General features: G+C 33.4%; 2 protein-coding genes across 2 annotated transcripts in view; one reads left to right on the top strand and one right to left on the bottom strand.

Annotated features, from left to right (window-relative positions):
* Positions 1 to 9,232, top strand: part of LOC148285066 (endoribonuclease ZC3H12A-like) — a 37,672-nt gene extending 28,440 nt beyond the window's left edge. Inside the window, exons 2-4 of the mRNA XM_088230572.1 lie at positions 5,394 to 5,917; positions 6,726 to 6,845; positions 7,519 to 9,232. Coding sequence (XP_088086698.1) covers positions 5,394 to 5,917; positions 6,726 to 6,845; positions 7,519 to 8,752 — 1,878 coding nt within the window. The 3' untranslated portion in view covers positions 8,753 to 9,232. The remainder of the gene's footprint in view (positions 1 to 5,393; positions 5,918 to 6,725; positions 6,846 to 7,518) is intronic.
* A 3,229-nt stretch (positions 9,233 to 12,461) lies between these two features.
* Positions 12,462 to 16,637, bottom strand: LOC148285065 (uncharacterized). Its single transcript, XM_088230693.1, has 3 exons — positions 16,415 to 16,637; positions 16,115 to 16,249; positions 12,462 to 13,086 (listed from the first exon to the last, which is right to left on the bottom strand). Exons 1-3 carry the CDS (start codon positions 16,525 to 16,527, stop codon positions 12,477 to 12,479), a joined length of 858 nt encoding a protein of 285 aa, XP_088086819.1. The 5' UTR covers positions 16,528 to 16,637; the 3' UTR covers positions 12,462 to 12,476.
* Positions 16,638 to 18,133: the final 1,496 nt, after the last annotated feature.

Genomic DNA, 18,133 nt, shown 5'->3' with positions numbered 1-18,133 from the left:
GTGCGATATTAGTATAAGAATTCAACGCCAAACTGATACACTAAATAAAATTCTAAATAATTGCTGGTGGCGGCTTTGAAAATTGCGCGAACATGGTTACCAATTTATGTGTGTCAATGCTAAATCTCCAGTTGTAATATTTCACTTGGAAGGTAACGTGATTTACCTACGTGAGGCGCCAAAAATAAAAACTTTGTGGCATTTATTTAAGTTAATTATTGCTATCAGTGTGCAGGGAGCTTTCAGAGTATATTAGGTATTATTATGTAGGCAAAAAAAACTATCCCATTTGAGGAAACCCATGTTTGTATTCAGTTTGTACCGCTGAAATTCAATTCCATGTTTAAAATGTCAACTTCGTTAAAAACTCCTAATTCTGAATACCTATGATTCTAAGTTCTGATAATATGCAATGTTAAACATCTTGTTAGCGAAACTATTTTTTATTTTATTTATTAGTATTTATATTAATTAACTTTAACAGTTAAGTAAATATGTATGTCTTTCTTAGAACAGGTTTCCCTAGTGAAGAGGACTCTTAAACTATTTTTTTATAAAACAATATTTTATACGGTATTTTAATAAAATTGTTGCATCGAGGCATTGATTTCGTTAGGTACATTGTCCTTGGGCGCAATAATAACGTGTTCTCGCGTTTTCCGAATTAGCTAATCTTCGACAAATTGTTTGGCAAGATCCTTAAACGGATCCGTGAAAGCTGTCCAAGGAGGCACTGGTCGACCTGTTTTCTGAATATCCGCCACAAGTCGTGATGGTACTAACCGAGGCTATCCTCATCATTATAATATACGCAGCGGCGGTCAATAATACGCGTATTTAGCAAAGTCGGGCGAGTGATCTCCCCGCTTGTAGGTATAACATAGGTCATCGTGACCTTTCGAGGACTAATGTTCTTATTTACCTCGAAAACCGAATCGAAAATCGCCTCGTAAAATAAGAATTATCGTTATGACGGAAACTGATAACATCAGCTTTTGGGAAAAGTCCCTATTTTCTCGATAGCATTCCTCTTGTAGACCCGCAGGGTAGACTTTAACTCTGGTGAGCTAACGAACGCAATCGCCGGATGAGCGGAGCCGGATTCGAGGAGCCTTCATATCGATATTCGGAATATAGTCGAGTGCCTAGTGCCTAGTGCCCGGTGCCCTATACACGCCCGCCTAGTGCCAGCACTCACTGTACCCAGTACAGCGGCCGAACCGGACCTGCGTCTGTCATTGGGCACAGCCAGGTAAGGTCGGCACGTGAAATCGTTTTAACGCTAGGCGATTGAACTTTCGCACGGATGCATCGTACGATGCGACGAATCTTTATCGGCGCTGTGATTACGACTTATCAGACTTAAACAAACGTTGAAATAATCGTTTTTTTTTAATATGTTTTCGCAATCGTCACCTCCGTGCGTCGTCGTTCAGAATCGGAGCGTAATATCGTATGGAAAATCCCCAAAGCCCCTTCGCTGGAATCGTTTAAACTTCGAAAAATGCGCATATGTCCGGTGCACATTGGGGCAAGATTACTGAAAAATCGAAAACAATTCACTGGGTGCATTTAACACAATATATTTTTATTTAATTTGAATAGAAATGAGGTCTAGTAAATACAAAAGAGGATGTTAAATAAAATAAAGACTAATTGAAACTAATTATCTGCACAACAACAACAACAAACCATCACGCCGTTTCCCCGTAGGGGTAGGCAGAGAGGATAGAACGCCATAACACTCTATCTTGGCATACAGACCTCGCTTTCTCTACATTCATACATCTTCTCATGCACGCACGCCGATTATTCCTACTTTTGACATGTCCATCTTCAAGTATTTGATGGACTTGATCGTGCCATGTCTTTCTCGGTCTTCCTCGTTTTCTGCATCCATCAACATTTGCATCGTAGATCCTTTTAGCCGTTCTTTCGCTGTCCATTCGCTCTACATGTCCAAACCAACGCAGCACCCCTTTCTTGATTCTGTCAATAATGCATGTCTCAGCCTTACACACTTCACGGATCTCGACATTTGTGCACCTATCATACATCGTTTTACCACACATTCGCCTGAGGGATCGCATTTCGACAGCATTCAACCTACTTTCATCATTATTTTTCCAATTCCATACTTCCATACTAATTATCTGCAACTTATTTAAATGACGGGAAAGATCGATGTATTTATTTATTCATTCAAAATTACACTCGTTCAAATATTAATGAACTTATTAAGGCGCTTTGGGCTGTGCCCGTGTCAAGCCATAATAATTAACAATAAAAAATACAAAGTAAAATTAATTCAATTAAATTATAATGCCATGTGATGCACTAGAATAACAATCCAGAAATACAAGGTATAAATAATGAATAATAAAATTCCAAAGAAGACAATGTAAAAAAAATAATCAGATATAAATATTAAAATATAAATTATACAAATTGAGATTCATACATAATTTTTATATTTATACATTTATAAAAAAACATCTTAGAATTCGGTCAGGACAAGGCAATTACTTTCAAGTGGGAATTACCAGTGTTAATATGCACGCAATATTTTAAGGGAATTTGCAAAATATTTTAATATTTAAAATAATTGTATGTTCACATTAATGTATTCATAAATATATTTGCCTATTTTATCGTTTTTATATGAATTGGTACTTGAATAATTTATTTTCTTACCGTTGAGGTGTAAAGGCAAGTTTTGTAAAATAAGATTTTCGGTCATATGATAAAATCTTTCTTGGTTAATATCATATTTTTTAAGATGAAAACATATCTAGATCTTTGATTTTTATGAGATCATATTGGTGCCTTGTGAGTTACCATAGTTGAGGAGCTTCTTCCCCAGATTATAACTTGGTTTATTTTACTTCAGTTGTCTTTTAAGTGTGTTTTTATTTGGATGCTCCCTTAGGTGAGCATATTATTTCAGCTCATCATTTTGATGCAAATATTTTTCAAATTTATTTTCGCTGGAAAATCTAATTGTAAAAGTAATGTGAAGTACCTAAGATTTTCGGTTTTGGAGCGTTTGCATGGTTCAGAAAAATAATCCAAAGCTCGCGAACGACCAAACTGCAGTTTTGTAGGGGTAATATCAATATCGTGCTGTGTAACACAAATTTATGTTTACAGTCAATATTTATTATTCACAAGCGGACCCGACAAACATTGTCCTGCCCGAACGTTAGCTTGTCTGCTATTAGCTGGTTGAACAAACATTTTTTTCGTAATTAATTACACACCTTATTTATTTTTGAACTTTTTTAAGCTATTTATATATTCGTAATAAGGGTTTGTTTTTTTGTTTTATCTCCACTTGTGATTGGCTAAGAGGCCTCATCGTGCAAAAATCACTACTCTAGTGCCACAATCTATGGAGAAAATACGTGAATGCGTGTTGATGAAGAAAAGTCAGACAGCATTTTACCCTGAGCCTTCTAAAATTATGACACTCAACTCATGCCCACCGCGAATTTAGTCATTCTTTAATCGCCAGCCGTGTTTTGATGTGAGCTTGACATTTAATTAGAAATCTAAATAAATTACGAAAATGACAAAATATATCGTTTTAACTTTACATATTTCATTACACTACATATTTCCAATTAGCAAAAGTGCCGGTCTGAGGGTATATAATTTATTATGACACAATAGTTTTAATAAAAAGTCGATAATTTAATATTACATATCACTAACACGGGCTGTAAGAACCGTTTTGTTCGGGTGTTTATTTAAGTACGTATACGAAACAAATGCTATAATAATTGCTCAAATGATAGTACAAAAATAGTGGTGCATTTATGTTGAAAACTACCAAAAAACGTATTAATGTGAAAATTTATAATATTTGATATATACCTGTGATAACTGAAGCGTTTTCTCCCTTTTCTAGTTCTATTTGAACATCCTTTCATGGCACAAGTCGGCATAATGAATTTTGATGTAATTAGCACTAAATACACTAAACAATCATCAAAATACCGACAGAGCGTTTGACAGTTCGAAGCAATACTGCCCGCGTACGTAAAAAATGAGCATCATAAAATTTTAAAATCGACTACAAAACAAAAAATTAGAACCGTACCCACAGATTTATTTTGTCTCCCTTTCTCTCATTTAGAACATATTGTAAAAAATGAAACAGCTATAATAGGCAACATGCATTGGATTGGTAAAATGTTTTGTTATCCCTCTACAGATATATATACTTTAAATTTGTACCTGTATTTAGTATAAGAAAATGTGTTAACCATTGTTGGAATGGACCGTATAAGTCCGTCAATAAATAAATAATAATAAAAGATAAATGATTGTATCGTGGAAGCGTGCAAAAACTTTCCGGATAAAAGGAAAAATACTTTTCATTGATATGTATGTACCTAAGTACTTGTTTATGATTTAATTCTAAAACTAAACATTTTTATTATTCAAATATTGGATTTAATTACCTTGTTACTTGTTTGTGGTTGAATTCCAAAACATGAAATAATAATTTTTCAAATAAAGAATTATTTTTGTAAATGTCAAACTCTACGCTACTTACCGGCAGTGGTGCATTATGTGTAAGAATCCGTTTTTCAAAAATGTCTCGTTAATTTTTTTTAAACATTACTAAAAAATCCATTAAAAATATGTTATCATGTAGAAATTAAGAAATTGTTAGGAAATTAATCAATTCAGTATCCATTAAAAATAATTGATGTTTGTAAATGTTAAAATACAAACTTTTTCAATTTATAAAAAAACAACATTCTCAAAATTTTTTGTAATACGCATTCCAGTCGAATGCAACCCTGGAAAATCGATGAAAACACATATATGCTTCTAACTTTTTTTATACTCAATATATTGAAGGTGTTATTATTTTTAAACCTTAAGCACATAAATTAGAAAATTTTGCAAAAAACCGCACGTAAATTTATCAAGCCATTTTCAAGTTTTTGCGAGACACAACAGAGCGATTCATTTTTATAAATATAGATAGATATAGATTATAAATGTAAGTTTATATGACCAACTTCAATCCATTTTACTCTAATTCAGTTCCTTTAAAAATATTTCATTCATACTGCGCTTAAATTGTGTTATTAAAAAAAAAAATCATGGTTTTTATATTACTATAAATTTTTGCATCCCAATTTTTCCAATATGTTGAAAATTTATATTTCTGTGATAAACACGTCATTTGAACTAAAACCTATGCAAAAAAATAATATATGAATAAAAAACTTTACAAATTAGTGTTGGAAAACTTAACAAATTAATTGTTTTTAAAGTTATATGTATATGCTCTACATTTAAGGAATTGCTTTGAAATATCAAACATGTTATATCCTCACCCAACATAAATCTTATTGGTTCCTTTTTTTTCGCAGAGTTATGTGGACTCATCGAGTAAATGTAGCAGTGAGACATCGAGTGCCGATACAGTTGTGGAGACCAATGAAGACTCCAGCTACGACTCGGATTTCGAGACAGATGAGGCATCTACGTGGCACGGAGACGTGGCCCGCACTCCGAGCAGCTCCACCCACCTCCCCGTGTCTCGCTCGTCCTCAGCCGCAGCTCACCACGACGTATCCCGCACCGTGAGTGACACCCTCGGAGCCGAGTTTGCCGAATATGTGAGCACAGAACAAGACGCCAAAAAGCCGCCGGGGTACGCAGCTCGCGTAGAGTTTGCTGTGAAGCTCGGCTATACAGAAAAGTTGGTACAGTCCGCATTGCAGAAACTTGGACCGAACCCTGGTAACAATGAATTACTGGCCGAGCTGATTAAACTCGGTGCTCAAATTTGTCGAGTACCCGACCCTTCAACTAGCTGCTGTAATGATACCACTGCCCACTCTGCTTCTCACTTGAGGCCCATTGTTGTAGATGGAAGTAATGTTGCCATGAGGTAAAATGCTTTTTATGTTTCAGAATGTTGATTTATAAAATAGTAATTGGTTGAAGTCTTGTATACAAATGCTAAATTTTAGAACAATTTTGATCCAATCCATATTCTCATAGGAATCCATTTAATTTCTGATTAAGAATCTCGGGCTCATACAAACATCATTGTATATTGTGTAATGGATATTTATTGTGCATTCCCACAGACTAATTTTAAAACAGAAAATTAAACCCTAAAAATTTGCAAAATTAGCCCCAAGATTTATCCTTCAGATTTGTAGTTATTCAGTTTTCTGATCTTTATTATATGAGCATTAAGTATAATATGAGCGTTAAATGACTCAAATCTGGCAATTATTTGAAAAAAATTCTTAGGTAAATTGTTTAATTTTTATCTCTAATAGGCATTTAAGTTATTTCCCATATTATTTTTTACTTATTTAAACAAATGCTCAACTTGTATAACCACAGATGGCATTGCCATGTCTTTTTTATGAATAATTTCAAGGGAAGATTTTTGACAAGTGACGCCGTACAATGTATGTCCATACTCATTTTTGCATAAATTATTTGAGATGTTCACGGTACGGCCGCCATACTTACTCAAATGTTAATGCTAATAATTGGTTTTTAACAAGGCTAGATTAATAAATCAGTAATAAATTTAACGATAAGTAGGCGCATATAGATGAGAAATAATTAAATAACACAAAATACTATCAATGAACTGACCTACTAATAAGAATTTAAAGATAAGTTTCATTCATTTTTTCTATTTTGAACATATCTCAATATATACATTTAATTTTTAGCCATGGAAATAAGGAAGTTTTCTCATGTCGAGGCATCAAGATATGTGTTGACTGGTTCAAAGCACGTGGACATAAAGAAATAACTGTTTTTGTACCTAAATGGAGAAAAGAAGCTAGCAGGTATTATGTTTTTTTTTGTTCTTGTCTTTTACATTTTGAATCACATTGCTGGAACTTTATTATTTAAAAAATCTCTACGTATTTTTTTGTGTTATGTGATAATGTATGTATAGTCGGAGTCCACGTGCAAGGAAGGAATGCGGTAATGTGTTGTGATGCTGCCCGGTTGAGTTTTGATGAAAATTGGTGCCTCATTCAAGAATAGAATATATCCAATATTGACCAGCTATTTTTTTCTAAACTCAATCGGGCAGAGTCCCAACCCACTATCGCTTTCCTTCCGTGCGTCTTGAACGTAGACCCCGACTATACATAATACTGGCTCAATCCTAATACCGAGTATCTTAATCTTTCAAATATTGTGTTCAATATCCTTACATCTAACATATTATTATCCTATTTTAATAATACGTATCAAGAGATTAATGAATTGCTACCAATTGGAAAAAGATATTTTTCCAATTGGTAGCAATTGGAAAAATATCTTTTTCAAAAGCTTGTATTTTGTATATAATGTAAATAACATTCGATTTGCTTATTTAAGTAAAACATAGATGTTAAATTTAAGATCCAAAAACTGGATAAGTTTCTCGCCATATAAATAATAATTTCAAAGAAGGATTGATTGTATTATTATTTTTATTAATTAATAATGAATTATTTTTCTTCGTAGACCTGACAATCCTATCACAGACAAAGACATCTTGGATGAACTAGAACGGGATAGACTTTTAGTATTCACACCGAGTCGCCATGTTGGAGGGAAGAGAATGGTATGTTACGACGACCGATACATTTTAAAACTGGCATTTCAAGTGGATGGAATCGTGGTTTCCAATGATAATTACAGAGACCTATCTCAAGAAAATACAGATTATAGGAAAGTAGTAGAAGAAAGAATACTGATGTACTCGTTTGTTAACGATCGGTTCATGCCTCCCGACGATCCCATGGGCAGATCTGGACCCAAATTAGATACATTTTTACGTATGGCTAAACGTAACGAAACACTCTCAACATGCCCATATGGAAGAAAATGCACTTACGGAAATAAATGTAAATATAACCATCCTGAACGTGGAAACATGCCCCACAAATCTGTCACCGAGTGCCTTTCAGAGCATGCACAGAAACACATTCCAACAAAAGGAAACCTCAGAGAATCCAGTCCTAGGAATGACCTGAAAACAAATAGCCTGCCCTTGTCCTACGAAGGTCAAGGGGCGGTGCCCCGGGGGAAGGTTGCCCTCAGCCGCACTCGATCGGCTGCACCAGCACACACCCTACCACTCTCCCCTCTCGATCCTCTTACTCACGCATCGGTGGTTTCCAACTTCAACCGAGCTCAGCGAGAGTATCACCAAGCTGTCTCATCAGAATACCACACCACAATTAGAAATTCGGAAGTACCTCCCAAGAGTCGAAGCATAGAAAATATATCGGGATTAAAGGATATTAACATCGGAGTTGGATCTTCTTCGGGAAACCGCGGAGCGGGGTACTCACCCGGGGTAAGGACTAGCGGTGGAGTTGGGGGGGCTTGGGGCTCCTACACCGAGGGCCAGGATCCCGCTGACGGCTGCAATATGCACAGAAAGCTGCACCGCCAGCTCACGCTGAATCCGGCATACGATCCCCGGCTGTATCGCATGATGCACCCGACGGGGGCGTGGGGCTCGCCGACTCCCGCTCCGCCCCCCCAGCATCAGGTGGTGGGACGTAACGCCTCGGCCCCCGCAGCATGCCCCCCGTGGCAGTGGGCCCAGAGCCACCACGATGCTAGGACCCATATCCACTACCACCTGTCCAGCCTCTTTCCTGAAGACCAAGTCCAAAAAGCGATGGCTCTGTATCCCGATGAGATCAACCCGCAAAATATATGTGCCGCTATTATAAATCAAAAGTAATTTGTATATTTGCTTTTAAAGGGCCAGTTTAAAAAAAAAAAGAGTATAAAAAAGATTAGTAAATATAATGAAAAAATTAAATTTGCAGTTCGTTTATACATAAATTGCATATTTGTTGACTGCTGACTGAAGTCTATTTCTGTAAATATATTTTATTTAACGATTTGCCGCATGTTTATAAAAATTGTAGTGACTTGTATTAGTTCGTTTAATAATATTTACAGAGATTTCATAATAATGTTCTTTGGAACTTCAGTGTACGGCTTTAGCCGCAGTATTTAAGATGTATTGATTTCATTTACTTCATACGGTGAATATCTTACTTCACTTGTGTGCGATTAATATGGATATATCTGCAAATACTAATATAATCACAATTATTTAATTTGTGGTCTGTTATGTATTTAAATATACTAAAAAGTATTAGATAAAAATATACAGAAAAACAAAACAAAAAAATTGTTTATAAAGAAAGAAAAATTAAACAATAATGTACTTTTCTTATTCTATTTACGCTTTTGGATTTATTATTGCCTCTGCTAAATATGTTTTAATGTTCTTTTATTAAGATATTACAACAGAGATGAAGAACATTTAAGAGAAGGTAATATAGAAGTCTAGGCATCTACAGGGCTTATGACCTGTCAATGGCTGGTTTAAGTGGCCACTTTACACACTGTAACATTCACTATTCTGCCCATATTTGAACATCTATATTCCTTCAATTATTTCGTCTGTTGATGTTTGTGAAGTTAAAGAGCTGAAACCTTTATTTATGCGGGTGAGATTCATCTATTTGAATTATTTCACCTATTATTTCTTTTATTAATTTGCAAACTTATTTATGCAATGGGGAAGTTCAGTAGTTTTTTTTTATTACTTGTTAATAGACCGTCAAACTAAGCCAATTTTTTTTTGTTTATTTATTAGTATTATCAGCGCTATGATTTTTTAAAGTTTTAAAATTACCCCGCATGTAATGTCGCAAGTTTTTGTCAGAGAGTTTTGTCGATTGGCAAGTGGCTTTCCAGAAACCGGAAATCAATCACAGCACTCTTATCATTGGTTTATACGAGTGAATTTGTAACTCAGTTTAAAGTACAGTAGGGCCTCAACAATCCGGACAGGCAAAAATCAGGACCTTGGTGGATTACCAAGGCGTTGGTCTGAAATATTTTGAGGGCAATAAAACATACGTTTCTTAATTTTATTTAGTCAACTTTAAGAATATTAATAATAGTGAATAATAAACATGAAAGGCTGTGCATTCGAAATGAAGCTAAATTTTTTTAATGAAAACAGAAAAACAGAAGTGTGGCCCTCGATGTAAGTGAAATGCCTTCCGTCTGCCCCGGGAACGCCCCCGCCCCATGCTTTTGGATTACTGTGATCACCAGATAAGTGAGGGTCCGGATTAGCGAGGCCCTACTGTAGTTCACTTTTATACATTTTTCAGAAACTTCGCTGATCAATTAAATGCTCTAATTTTTACCGCGTGCATGAAAACATTTTTTATATCCAATTTCGCATAGCTGTGAACTTCCTCATGAATAGATATACATATCATTACATTAACAGTAAAGAGATGCCTTCCACCCTAAAATAATTTCTTATATATTTTTATTTCTTATAAATATTGTTTGCTATAAATAATGTGATCCAATGATTATTTCCAGTAATCCTTACTATTTTTATTAAAAAAACGAGCGTTAAAAAGATTTATGTACTTAAATTTACATTCTTTAATATTCCTACTGACAATGCCCGTTTTAGGGGAAGTCTACCATTGTATAATTGTATTCAGTCTCCAAGGTTAGTTAACCCCTTGCAGGGTATAAAAGTAAACCAGAATCTTTTTTAATGTAAGCTGAATTTTTATTATAATGCTTTTTTTCTTGTTTAAATTATAGTTTTAAATGGGCTTAACAAATAAAAAACAAATAATTTTCATAATGTAAAGAATAAAAAAAACCATATGTTTAATCATGTTTTTTGTTTTTTATTGTTAATGGTTTAAATTAAGAAACTCACATTTTTTTATACTTTGATAATTTTATGCCCAAATCACAAAGCTCTATAAAAGTGTTGGTCTTGAGCATTTTTATTTTGCATGATTTTACAATAGTGCATTAAACAACACAAAAAACCTAGATTCTTTTATATAATATTTAAAAAAATCTCGCATTGATAACTTTATTTAGAATAGTAAATTGTCTTTTTATTGAGGCATATTAGACATAGCTTGTCGAGCATTTATGTACTATAGAATCTTGTCTTAAATCTAATTGATCGGTGCATTGAAGTGCTCTTTGCCCTAGAATATTATCTAGAGTATTTATTAGAGATGCTTGGTAAGCTCCGTGCTAAAAGTCAACTTCACATTGAAGCTGACAGAAGTTGTATCCAATGAGATGTATCATGACTGTCTAATGAAATGTATTATATACAAAAGTTCTTTTGGTACTGTGTACTAAATTTTTATTTGTATTTTATCACATTCCCTCAAAGTGTGGTGTTGTGTACAAAATGTTATATTGTATCATTACAAAAAATCTCGTTTGATTTTTGTAAAAATTAAACACGATACTGTAATAAGAAGTTGCCATGCAAAAAGTATTGATAAGATATAAATATCTATTGATTATTTTTAATAAGAATATTAAAATACTCCTTTTATTTATGGAAACAAATTTACTTTAATAACAGGGCACATTGTGCCGAAATATATATCTCAGTTAGTAGAAAATTATTTCTTTACATCCTTTAAAATCTTATACATATCCTTCAATTACTTACATTCACATCCATATTGATGCGGGTGAAATACCTCCCGCATCCCCCGGGAACACCTCCCCCCCACCCCATCTGTCTGGATTACTGTGATCACCGAATAAGCGAGTGTTTGAATTAGCGAGGTTCTACTGTAGTTCATTGAACAGTGAGCAAAATGTAAAACTAATGTTTTGAAGTACTAAAATTTTTTTTTAGGATCTTTCTGTTATTGTAACGTCAGCGGACGTGAAAGATACTGCTGCCATATATTTTCTGCATGTGCAAGTAGCAAAATATTTTAGTTCTATGAAAATATTTGATCCTGATCAGATAGTGGGCACTAAAACTTCATATTTATGGTTCACATCAGTAAATTATTATGTTCTCCATTGCAAAAAGTAGCATGTGATGTTTGGCTATACGGAGTGTGGATTTTTAACAATGATATCCATAAATATACTGTACACATATAATTATGCTTTATAAATAATACTGGGGTTGATTTTAAAATTGAGCATTCCATGATCAGGGTAGTTCTGCCCTTTTTTCAAATGTACCATTCAAATAAAAAATTATAAAATTTCCGAAAAAAATGCTTGAATACTTAAATAACACTTAATATTGTTTCTAGGCATTCTTGACTCCCCATCTAATTTTTTGAAAATCGTTTTTTGAATTTTGTCTTTGTCTCATTTTATTTTTTAAGAGTCATTAATTGTGTTATTGGTTTTAATTTTTTTGGCCGTAATAAAATTATTTTAATTCAATAAATGTGTGATAAAATTTTTAGTATAACCAACAATATAATGTAAAGTTATTCAAATTTATTTATTCTGCAAAAAGTTATACAGAATACATTTCGTTTTTGTTTTTTCAGTGTATGGTGATTATCTGTTAATGTTGACTGTCTAATGTATCTTAAATTAAACAATAAAAAAATATTCAAAAACATTTATTTCATATTTTTATTTTTCAACCTGTTAGTATTGTTCTGTACTTTATTGATAATGAGAGGTTTGAAGGGTTTGTTAATTAAATTTTGTTTATCTTTAATATTAACTTTAGATAGCTGATCTATTTTTATAAAATTTAACTGTTTATTTATTTGTGCTTCTGGACTTTCTGTACCTTTAGATAATATTTGTGGTACAAATGCCCTTTCTTTTTTACTATTTCTATACAAATATATTACAGAAGTACCCCGACATATATTTAAATTCGAAGCTTCATCATTTTCCATATTTTTCTTTGTTTCTATTGGAATTTCTAACTTAAAGGGAATAATTTCTTGTGAACTGTTATTTCTTATTATATTTATAACTTCAGTAAATCTACTAAGTGCTTCGTTTTTCAAACACATTGTACTACTTTTAAATCCAAAGTTGATTTTGATAACGTTAGTCAGACCACGAACTCCAGTTACAGGAATGTGATTAGATGTTGCCATATAGATTAAATGTTGGACCAGGATTCGAGGAACTTCTGCATCAAATATCAATGCTGAACAACTGTTATTCTTTAAACACCTTGCAGTTTCGTTTACTCCAAAAATTATGTTTTTCCTGAAAGGTAAAGGAAAGGTTATACTAAGTAGGAATTTATAACAATTACAATTATTAACACTGAATATTGTTCATTTGCTTCGATCAATTAAACTAAAACATACTTGGATCTCAAAAGATTAAGAAAAAAAAAATAGTTAGGCATTTACAGGGAATACAACCAATAAAGTATCCATAAGTATTTCTTATTTTTTACTTATTATTAAATTAGTGGGTAGATTATAATATAACTATAGTCTTCAATTGACATTCTTTTTTTCACATTTTGAAAATGGAGAAATGTCAATTGAAGACTAACCCTGTTCAGGACGCCCCTCAACGTCAAGAACTGACAAAAACATCGACAAAATCAATGCTCTTGTTCGTAAAGACCGTCGCCAAACCATTAATCAACTATGTGAGATGCCTGGATATCATTGAGTTTAATTCAGAGGTTTTGAAAAGATTGAGGGAAAGTATCCAAAAGAAAAGGTCAGATCTTTGGCGCACAAGCGACTGGTTCTTCCATTATGACAACGCGCCGGCCCACACCGCTCTCTCCGAAAAGCTGTTTTTGACTAAAAACGGCATGACGCCAGTTGTTCACCCCCCCTACTCACCTAATCTAGCCCCCTGCAATTTCTTTTTGCTCACCAGACTCAAAAGGGACATGAGAGGAAAGTGATTTGCCACTGTGGAGGAGGTAAAACAAAAATCGCTAAAATGGCTAAAGAACATCCCGATAAGTGAATTTAAAAAATGTTTTGAACAATGGAAGGATCGTTTGCAGAAGTGCGTTGTGGTAAAAAAAGAATACTTGGAAGGTGATCAAAATTTGGTGTAAAAATATTAAAAAATAAAGAACTTATGACAAAATTCCAGTTTTTTTGGGTCCCCCTCGTATTCTTGTAAAAAAGCTAACAACCTTTTAAAAAAAGTAGATAAAACTGAAATAAAAAAAAAGTGTTTGCGATTTATAAAAAATGACGCCATCTTAATATCAGTAAACAGTTTTTACAAAATTATCTAACATATTTTTACGAATAAAGCTAAATCTGTGCGTCCAGGTAAGATAAACTGAGTAAAAAAAAAAACAAATAAAAAGTCTCAATGTTCCACGGTAAAATTACCGTCATTTACGAAAATTATTGTTTAATTTTAACTACGGGTATTTTACTGCGCCTTTTGGTAAAATTACGCAATTTTACATCCATTCTGATAAAAGTATTGAAATTTACAAATATACAGGCGGTAGGTATTACAAATACTTTAAACAGTGTACATTGTAATATAAAAATAATTTACTATTACATAATGCTACTTCAGGTTAGCCTGCTTAACGAGGCATCAAGTTCTCAGCGTCTTAGACCTCCGCTGCTAATTTAGTTGGTAGCTCATGTCACAACTAGGAGGTGCGAACCTGACTTGTGAGGATGCACAGGAGCTGGCATCCGACCGAGATGCCTGGAGGATCTTTGTAAACACCATATGCTCCAACTAGATAGCGGACATGGAATGATGATGATGATGATGATTGATTGATTGGTGGCCTCCGTGGTGTAGTGGTCAAGACGCTTGACTCACGCACAGAAGGTTCCGGGTTCGATTCCCGGTGAGAATACAAAAATTAAAAATGTGATTTTTCTCAAGCCTGGGTGTTCTGTGATGTAATTCACCACTGTAATTGGGCCTCCTGGCCTGTTATGGTGCAAAAATAAGTATAAGTATGATGACTTTTGGTAGGTCAACTATCAAATAATTATTAAAAAGTTAGTGCTAATAGCGCTTTCCGCTATTTTGATAAAATGTATTTGATGTTCAAACGTTTATCTTGGAAAGTATTGATCCTACGAAGAAAAAATAGTACTATTTTTAAGTAAATTTTATTTTCTCAGACTTTCGTATATTTTTTTTCTATAAAACCGTCAGGGTCGTAATTATACACAAAAAACTGATTTTAAGCACCATTTATTCAAAATCGTGGCATGAGCGGTGGTCGTTCAAGGTCACAAACTCAAGGTTTTACTAAGGACCTTATGTCCACCGATCCTGTTAAGTTTCAAAACATAATAACCCTTTTTATAATAAAAAGTGAAATCAGTACATACCGAATGACCTTGAACGTCCCATACTTCTAATAAATCTCGACAACTACCAGATGGATCTAAACCTGGTTTTTGCAGTCATGTAAAGTGTCTTAAAACAAAGCTACTCGTATTTGTAATATCTTTGAAAAATTAAAATTAGTACGTCAAATTCGTTTCTTACCGAAAAATACCATATTTTACCAAAATCTGGTAAAATTCCCGTAAAATACCGCGGTAATTTTACCGCCTTGCATCTCTTAATATAACTCGTGCTATTTACCCTTTTTACCTTTTTTACCAAAGCAGTGGTCAAGTGAAAATAGAAATATTGTTGCATGCCATTGGTTCTCGCTATTTATTTTGTTTGTATCCTAATATTGCACTTGTATTATTTTAACTGAAAAAATTGTTTTCAAAGAAATCTTTGAAAACAGTTCTTTTCCTACATACTATTATTATTTAATTGTTTTATTATTTAGAAAAATATTATTTTAGTTATTAATATAACTAGATACATAAATAAGATAGTGTAAATGGAAGTTTCGACATAGGTTGTGTCCAGTGATGTGTTCATACAAAAGAAAAAAGGTACTTTTGTATGAATTAATTTACACAGAAAAGGTAAAGATTATATTTGAGAAGAGAAATAATAAAATAAAGATGAATATTACATTTCATTCGAACTAGAATATACACTCAAGAAATACAAGAGCGTCAAATAATTAAACATTTGTCATAATACATATTATATCCGCTCATACCAGCACTTTCACTGATTGGGAATATTTTGTAGCAATAAAATATGTAATGTAATGTAAATAAATGAGATTGAAAAGGCTTCTGGTTCGATTTCCAGTGATGATTTCAGTCAAAACGATGATTTCGGGTAAGCCTGGATTTTCCATGCAAATTCAGCTCTTTAAAGACATCTGCTGAACACAAAAATTATTGATTTTTATTACCGTAATTTAATGTCTTCCTCAGAATCAATATCCATGGGAGAAAGATCTCTGGAAGATTTATTTTTGGAGAGTGACTTCACAAACTTCAAGGATTTTATCTCTTCAAATATGTTAGTATTGTCTTCCAAAACTGGCCTGCAAAATAATTATTTGATATAACCTAAAATACATATTCAGCATTGATATGGGCAAACGTTGATATTATTATGGCCAATGCATTTTTAAACACCAGCTTTTTTAAATAATACTAGTTGAGATATAAATTACATATTAAAACATTCACAAAAAGTATTTAGGTACCAAAAAGAAGCATTATGTGACGATAAAATATTACGTATGGTTTTTAAGGGTTTTTTCTTGGCTGAAAGCGTTTTATTTTGTTGCTTTTTAGACATAACTGGTGTAGTGGCCATGATATGTGATAAATATTTTTATTATTAGCAAGTTATGATTATATTAGTTATCACGCCGACTTGACAGCTCGAGGTAGTTTGACCCACAGATTATATGTTTGACCACAGGTTTGACGTTTGACACAGAGCACAGAGATTATATTTACCGATGAAAGTAGTCGACTACACTCGATGGGTAAATGTAGTCGACTGAAAGCCCGAATGCAGTATGGTAGTCGAATGAATTCACTCAGAATATTGGGTAGCCTCCTCCCAAGCCAAGGGTAAACATCTTTTCCAACTGAAACTAAATGTAACAGAAAAGCCTTGGTTTTCCAAAGTGATTCTGAACAAGTTTGAGACATCCTCCATATGCAGAATGCGCATTGGACACTGCTGCAATGGTTCTCACCTGTTCAGAATCCATGTCCGGGATTCTGCCATTTGCGAATGTCAGCTAGATGAGGAAGATTTAAACCATATATTTTTTGGATGCCCCATAAATGATTGTTATCCTGATTTCCTATCTGACATCTCTGATATTAATATCCCATTCCATATTCTAACTCTCCTGTCCCCGCCCAATAAACGTGTATTTAAAATCCTATATCTAGTTGTAAATGGTGTAAAGCTGTAAATATTTTTTTATCATTATATTAAATACTAACATGCTAACTTGTGTATATATATTATATTACTAACACATGTGTATATATGTAAAAAAGAAAAAACAAAAATACTCGACACTGGCCAGAACACCCCAAGTTGCGATGTGAAAAGGCCATGAAAATACGAAGAAGAAAAAGAAGAATGAATCTACTCGACTACAAATAGACCAATAGGCGTGCGTTAAATTCATTCGACTACAAATAGACCAATGGGCGAGTCTCACGCCGACTATCGAATGAATTAGTAATTTCCAAACTAATGAATTCACTCGACTACAAATTGACCAATAGGCGTGCGTTCAATTCATTCGACTACAAATGGACCAATGGGCGAGCTTTACGCCGACTACTTTCATTGACTACTTTCATCGCCAACTAATTCGTTATTACGTAATGGGCGCTGGGATCTGGCGGACGTGATAGTTGAAATAAAATGCTTTTGTTTTTTGTAGTTATGTCAGCACAGATAAAATAAAGTGACGTTTGTTTATAGGTCTGCTGCTAGCCTATTTGTGTACTTAATAATAATAAAATTTATATCAAATCCATCCGATCTGAAACATCAACACAATAACAGCTGACTGTAGTTTTACATGCGTGACCTTAAGTATATACTCTAAGGACCTAAAATATTTTTTTATATAATTTAATAAATATGAAACAAAAATATTTTAATTTTCATCCTTTCTTTGGCAGATAAATATTAGGTTATGTCAAGTAATGATAACCACAGACTATAATTATACCCATGTAAATATTCTAAATTACATAAAGTAAGGATCATGGTTGAAATTATTATTATTGCCATAGTTAAAAAAAAAACAAACTGACGTACCTAATGTTTGGATAATTTATATTGCGCCATTTTTGTGAAAATCACCTCTTATGTAGGTTTATAATTTGTTGCTCTACGGGTGGTATTTTTTAATTTTCAAACCATGTCTCTATTTTCCCATTTG

This window comes from Micrasema longulum, unplaced genomic scaffold (assembly GCF_059751315.1).
Source record: "Micrasema longulum isolate JH-2025_06_02 unplaced genomic scaffold, ASM5975131v1 h1tg000066l, whole genome shotgun sequence".
NCBI classification, from domain to species: domain Eukaryota; kingdom Metazoa; phylum Arthropoda; class Insecta; order Trichoptera; family Brachycentridae; genus Micrasema; species Micrasema longulum.
This window is presented reverse-complemented; position numbering and strand designations above follow the sequence as displayed.

Excerpts from the sequence above, each read along its gene's own strand:
- LOC148285065 (XM_088230693.1), bottom strand. The coding sequence starts at position 16,527 with ATGGCCACTACACCAGTTATGTCTAAAAAGCAACAAAATAAAACGCTT. Across the intron at positions 16,250-16,414 it reads TCACATAATGCTTCTTTTTG|GCCAGTTTTGGAAGACAATA; the intron begins GTACCTAAATAC and ends ATTATTTTGCAG. Across the intron at positions 13,087-16,114 it reads GAGGAAGACATTAAATTACG|GAAAAACATAATTTTTGGAG; the intron begins GTAATAAAAATC and ends TTTACCTTTCAG.